The sequence below is a fragment of the Prosopis cineraria genome, unplaced genomic scaffold, assembly GCF_029017545.1.
Source record: "Prosopis cineraria cultivar Desert tree isolate PC_DT_omini unplaced genomic scaffold, ASM2901754v1 PC3, whole genome shotgun sequence".
Classification (NCBI taxonomy): domain Eukaryota; kingdom Viridiplantae; phylum Streptophyta; class Magnoliopsida; order Fabales; family Fabaceae; genus Prosopis; species Prosopis cineraria.
In genome coordinates this window covers 1934659-1941645 of record NW_026555334.1, presented here as the reverse complement: position 1 = coordinate 1941645, position 6987 = coordinate 1934659, and the positions used below count along the sequence as shown (strand labels likewise).

General features: G+C 34.0%; 1 protein-coding gene across 1 annotated transcript; it reads right to left on the bottom strand.

Moving 5' to 3' along the window:
* Positions 1–2789: 2789 nt before the first annotated feature.
* Positions 2790–3850, bottom strand: LOC129307268 (L10-interacting MYB domain-containing protein-like). Its single transcript, XM_054948187.1, has 2 exons — positions 3533–3850; positions 2790–3452 (listed from the first exon to the last, which is right to left on the bottom strand). Exons 1-2 carry the CDS (start codon positions 3848–3850, stop codon positions 2790–2792), a joined length of 981 nt encoding a protein of 326 aa, XP_054804162.1.
* Between the last annotated feature and the right edge of the window lie 3137 nt (positions 3851–6987).

Genomic DNA, 6987 nt, shown 5'->3' with positions numbered 1-6987 from the left:
TGGACAAAAGCTGGGGTACTCTCATAAGAATAGGTGTGGAAGTGATGGGGCGGATGGTAGTGTGACCATTGCTCATTATACGTCGGGGAACTTCCAAAAGGGTAATAGTGAGGATGGTAAGGGGCCAATTCAAGTGGTTGTGCCATTGCCTGTTCAACAAGCATTTGTTTAACAATATAGGTCAACTCATCAATTTTCCTTTCGAAACTATGAGTATTATGATAAAGCATAGATGGAGAAAAATTAGTATCAAGATGATAACCATTCAAAGCCATCTCTATAGCCAAAATAGAATCACTCAAGCTAAAGGAAAATAAAAGAAAACACAAAGTCCTCTAAAGTATATGATCAAAATAATGAATTTTTTTGTGGACCCTATCCTCACTAAAATAAATAAAAAAAATAAAAGAAACTACCTAAAAAAAGTAAGGAAAAAAAATCAAAAAATTAAATCTAGGAAAAAATGAAAAATAACCCAAAATTTGAAAAAAAAAATGAAAATAGCACCTAAAAAAATTCTAGAAAATTCAAAAAAATGAGAAAAAAAATTAACAACCAAATTCAAAAAGTTAATACCTTTGACTCCCCGGCAACGGCGCCAAAATTTTGACACTACTGTCGAATAGCACCAAAATTAATAAAAACTAGATTTTGCAGTAAAGTGCAACCTAGGTCGTCTCCCTAAGAGTCAATAGAGTAACTATTTAAATTATGATTATGAAAAGGTAAATAATGGGGGGTTTTTTTTATGATGAAATTAAAAACTAAATTATAAATAAATAAATAGAGGAAATTCAATTAAGAAAATTACCGACAACAAGCAGCGCAATCAATCACAACCCAATCACCTAAATTTAACCTTCCTCGTCTACAAAATAAATCAATTTTATTCAACTTTATTATTCTGGTTTCATTATATATTTCTCAAATTATCATTCAAGAATTAAACAAGAAGTTAAGTTATAGATTAATTGAAATCTCCTTTAACCCACAACCTAACAACTGTTTTATAGCCACACCAAAAACAAAGCATGGATAATCACCCAAGCCAAGCCAAATTACTCTTACAATGCTATATCAATCGATTATAGCAATTAAAACCTCAGATAAAATTTATAACTCAAAAATTATGCAATAAAGCTACTCTAATCAGTAATAGTAATTAAAGCATAAAATTTAGAGGTAGAGAGAAGAAGAGAAAATTGGAATAAAGCTAAAATAAAATCTTTCCTGAATATTAAAGACTCTGATTAAAATTTAGGATCATGGTTTGTGATTGATCACACCAAAAAAAAATTAGCTCTCCATAGAATTAAAAATCAAACAACATGAAATGAAAAATTAAGAAGCCATCACCCAAGAAATTGGAAGAAGGAAAGACGAATGGCGATCGCTGCTCTGTTTCCCTTCTTTTGTTTTTTTTTCCCAGATCGTGCTTCCTCTCCGTCCCCCATCTATTCATATATATATATATATATATGAAAAGTGGACCCTAATTAAAAATTACACTAAATAATCCAAAATAAATTCAAATAAAATTTTAAAGATTTGATTCTTGATTTGATCTCCAAGCATGCCCATATTCTTCTTATCCAAAATATTCTTCATCAATATCTTTCAAATTGAATCTAGAAAATCTGCACAAATAAAATAAAATTAAATAGCACCTGTGCAAAAATATTAAAGATATTATTTATATTTTAAAATCAAAGATTTAGTTAGTTAAAATTTCAAAACTGAATATTAGCTAATAAAATCAAATAATATCTAATTAAACTCAATTAGCCTTAAATAAATATTTAAAAGTCTAAATTAAAAGAATAAAAATATATAAAATTATCATTTATCACAACGATATGGACCAAGATACCCATTTAGTGTTGGATAACCAAAATCAACCAAATAATATTTACCTATTAAATAAAAGGAAGTTTTGTAAAATTGACCAACATTAAATTAATGCAATAATAATTATGGTAACTTTAATAAAATATACCTGGAGGTGGATGCGGAAAATGTATTGAAGGAGTTGATATGGTATTATCAAATACTCGGGCGTCATGAGCCGTACCTTCCCATCCCGCAATGACAAAAGTAAAACACATGTCCCAATCACATACAGCCATGACATTCTGTGTTGCATATCCCTTTCTTCCAATAAATTTAATTTGATCAGCAACACTAACCACGCATGGCACATGAGTGCCATCAATTGCTCCTATAGCATCCTTAAAGAATGGCCAATACCGTGGATCATTTTGAATTTTTGAATGACATCATTGAAATGAAAGATCAAGTGGCTTTATGTTTGCCTTGGAAAGGTTAAGGCAGGCAGCTAATACTTTATGAAAATTTCTATGGACAATTTCCCCTGAATGTTGAAATCGTTCCTGTATCATCCTATTACCAACTCCATGTCCAATTGTATTCAAAAACATTCTAACCATTTCTTCAACTCCCATTTTTTAGATTTCTTTAGACCAAGCTCATCTAGTGTCGCACATAGTTGCCTAAACAAATGTTTTTCCATTCGAAACATTTCATAACAACGATCAGGATGACCTTGTAAAATCTCATTAACCCACATTTGCCCTGTTTGCCTGCTAGTTCTTCATGGCTCTTTACACACATATGGCATCACATATTTGCCAACTAATTGACATATTTCTTCTTGCTCAGATATATCTTGTTGTATTCTTTGAATATGTATTCTTTGAAATAAAATCCGGTAGATAGTAGACTTGGTGCTTCAACCAATTGACCAAGTCATCATAAGCCTAGATAAAAATTCATCCTGATGTATTCTTTGAAATAAAATCTGGTAGATGGTAGACTTGGTGCTTCAACCAATTGACCAAGTGATCATGATGGTCTTTAAGTTGCCAGTAAGCATCTCGCATAGGCTTGTATAGAACAAGATTGACACATCTCCAATGTAAATCTTTATCACCAAAAACTTCTGGGAGTCCATTTAGGTGAGCCACAACCTCAGAAACTCCTATGTCATTTGCCAAAATCTTGTTCACTGTCTCTATTCTAGCTCTATTATCCTTGGCCATTTCACTCATCGTATCTGCTATTTTCATTGAGGCAGGGACTTTTTGCTTTTTCCTCCCACTAATGCCTACCACCCTCTTTCTCTTGCCTTGACTTCCGTCACCACTAGTTCCACCAATATTTGTGGTGACATTCAAGCCTAACAACTCATTGGTGACCCCCGTAGGTGCTGCGGTGTCAGATAAATTTAACTCCTCTTCACTATCACCGGAGCCTTCTCGAAGGTCAATAGTAGGGCGGTACACATCCTCATCATCATCATCCTCTATTTGGGTCTGGGTAGCAGATGGTATAAAAAGTGTCTCCCCAGTTGCCAGGACATCCTTGAATATCAAGGTTAATTCCCTTGCAAATCTCAGACCTTTATATCTAAATTTTTCATAAAGAGGATTTTCCTGCAACCATTCAAATAACCAACAATTAAAATTCTCAAATTAAATTCTAATTCTAAAAACACTTAACAACTAATCCATACCAAGATTTTTCGCTCCCACCACTCATCTGGAGCATGAACAGTATTCTTGTCACTGTCCCATCCTAAGCCGGTTTCACTTGAAAACAACTTATGCCATACGTTCCATTCTTTCCTCATGTTATCTAGCTTATTTTTCAATTGCTTTCGCTCATACCTTTTTCCTATTTTTGCCTCAAACCCCTCAATTATTGCCTGCCACCCATTTTTGTTGAAAGCAGTTCCTTTCCTTTGTTTCTTGTATACTTGTTCCAAGCATTCTTTAATGAAGATTTCTGTTAAAGTTGAATTCCACACAGCTTTTCCTTTATCGCTGTTCATTGTTGTATAGACTAGCTAGCCATCACAAACATGCAAAATCAATATATATCTCTACATATATGCAAAATCAGTATATATCTCCTATTTTCAGTCTGGCATTTTTCAAATTCATGGAGTTTATATAATAAAGAACAAAAATTTAAAATAATGCAACTTGCACAAAAAGAATTGAAGCATGATAGTGATAATGATAATAATCGTGCTATATTTACAAATCCTCTTTCCTGAGCTGGAGAAGATTGATTGAGATTAATTGAAAAAAGAAAATACTTTACTCTGTAGTCTTGTGTGACCTGGTCGCAACCTTACTCTCAAAAAGAAAAAAAATTAAGACCATCAAATACATGATTAAATGAAAATTCCCATCTCAAAAATCAAGTCTGGCTGGCTAGAAAAATAAAACATGTAGACACCTACATACTTTGGGAATAGCATTTATGGTCACAAAGGGGTAAGGAAAAACTAAATCCAAACATGATCAAAAGAGCTAAATAATTAGCTTTGACAAAATGAAGAGGATCCACAAGGCTACAGCTAAATCATGAAATGATATTTTAACAATGTGGTATATATAACCTAATAAAGTCTCTAGTTTAAAGGCAGAGAAGATATCAAGATCTAACTAAATCCAGGTTGACTTTAGTGTTTCCTACGATTGAATAAGAAAAATCTCGGGTATTAATTAACGAAAGGGATTTGAAAGTTCTGAAATTGCTAAGAATCAAAATGTCTAGAGCCTAGCAAACGTGTGTTTCCTCTGGATGTTGAAGGAGCTGCCATATTTCGTCCTACTTCTAACGTGAGTGTTTAACAGCATTATAAATAACCGAACAGGGGAAGACATACACTTATGGGCATCTGTACTCATGTTACACGCACGCATTATCGCATGGGATTGAAAAAGAAGATGAACATCAGCAACTTGAGTTCCAGAACGAATAGGGATGGAAAGTAAAGAAAATAACAAGCAGGATAGGAAACAAATGTACACGTATATCTTCCTTTGCTCTAAAATAAACAAACAGGGGATGGACATGAGATAATAACAAGCACATCACTTTCCAGAGCAGCAGAGCATGACGGGTCAAGGAAGAAAAGTCTTCAAAGAAGGAACAGCAGAGCACAACAGGAAATAAGACAACGAAGGAGACAAAAAGAATGACCTTACTTGGCAAGGACAAGTGCTATGGAGTAGATCCAGAGATAAGAAGCAGACGAAGTAGATGACTGGCCGAAGTGCAGATCTGGTTCACATTGCAGAGATCGAGAGGCAATAAGGAGAAGAAGCACTTCGACGCAAGGACACGGTGGAAAGCTGGAGATCGACAAAAAAGACTAACAGAAGAGAGCTGGAGATCCACGACTGGCTGAAGGAAGCAGACGCTGGCCGAAGGAAGCTGACGAAGCTGACGACTGGCTGAAGGAAGCAAACAAAGCAGACGACTAGCCGGAGGAAGCAGATCTGGAAGTGTGTTTTGAAGCAGATTAGGAAGACGACTGGCCGAAGGAGACTGGCCGAAGGAAGTAGATCTGGAAGTGTGTTCACGGGTAAAAGCAACATGTACAGGAAGCAAGGAGCAGCTTGGGTAGCTAGAAGATAAGAGAGAGAAAGCAATAAATTTTAAAATGCATTTAATGCTTTAATGGGCAAACGTGAACGCTGAGCTTCAAAAGCCAGATCAGTTGGCTTTATAGATAATGTGCGTTTATCAGCTAATTGAGGTTGAAAAATTATGTTAATCCAAACAAATTTTTTTTAGTGTTTTGCATCTTAACCTCAGTTTCACCTATACTAACTGAAGTTACAGTATAATCCAAACATGTACTAGATTGACTATTGTTGGTACTATTGAGCTTATTGGAGGTTCCATTTTATATTCACGGGTACTCTTAGTTGGTAAACCAAGAGTTGAGGTAACTAAAAATTTCAATATAATATATTATTATGTCTACATTTACACTTTAAATATTATTATGGATGGCTTGAAATGAGCTTATGGATGAATATGTTGATTTTGAACAATTATCCAAATATGGAACATAACTCGTTATGATAAAATACTTGGTGATTATATTTATATAGATGTTATTTGGTATTTGAAATATGAATTGTGAGCTTATATTGGCTATGAGTTGATTATATAACGAGCCATTGTAAACTATAATGTAGTGTAAATTGTAATAAGTAAGTAAGTTCTAGAAATCATGAGGGTGATGAATTACTATGATATGCATGTGCTTATATTTGCATTTGTTGATTGAACTTGCATAATCATAATGGGTGGGAGTTCACCCTAGTATAGTAGAAGGATTATAATAGAAAATTGACGTGGTGTAGCCTTCATACTTCATTACTATTATGTGCTTAATATTGCTAACAATCAACGGGTATAACATGGGCTGGGCTCGATGCTTAGTATCACCTATCCTAGATTGGACTGTGTGGGTTGGGCACTTATAACACCTCGAAATTTGAGTAAGGCGAATCCATGGTTCAAGAGTAATTGTGGGAGCCTTTGGCCGAGTAACCCTTTACGATTGGAGAGTGGGGCTAGTCCAGTCACATGGGCTAGACCTATATGAGATAATAGCCCATGGATTTAGTTAGATGATATAAGGAGTGGTATAAGGCGATTGCATTTGATCATGCGAAGCACATTATAAAGATGCTTTGTGAATAATGTTAGTTTGCCTTATGTGATATTAAACGCTTAATTGTTGTGATTGTCATACTGATTGCCATGCTTTAATATGTTTGATTAAATTACTTGATTACTGAGATGTTTATCTCACTCTTGTAGTTTAATGTTTACAGGTCAGGATCAAGCTAAGGGCAAAATGGAGGCCTATAAAGCTAGAGACTGAGTAATTAATTGTAATATCTCTTGTTTTATCTTTTATGTGTGATTTGAATATAATATTTTTCAACTAGGGATCTTTTATATTAACTTATATTTATTTGAAGTATACTTGTATTTGTAACTTTAAAGTCATTTTTGGATTATCTTGGTTATAGTAGGGTCTAACCCCCTAATTTGACCATGATACTGTACCAAAATAGTTTAAACAAGTATATTTTAACTAATTAAATGAGTTTTACATGTTTTAGGTGATTATTTAACTTGAATGTAAATAAT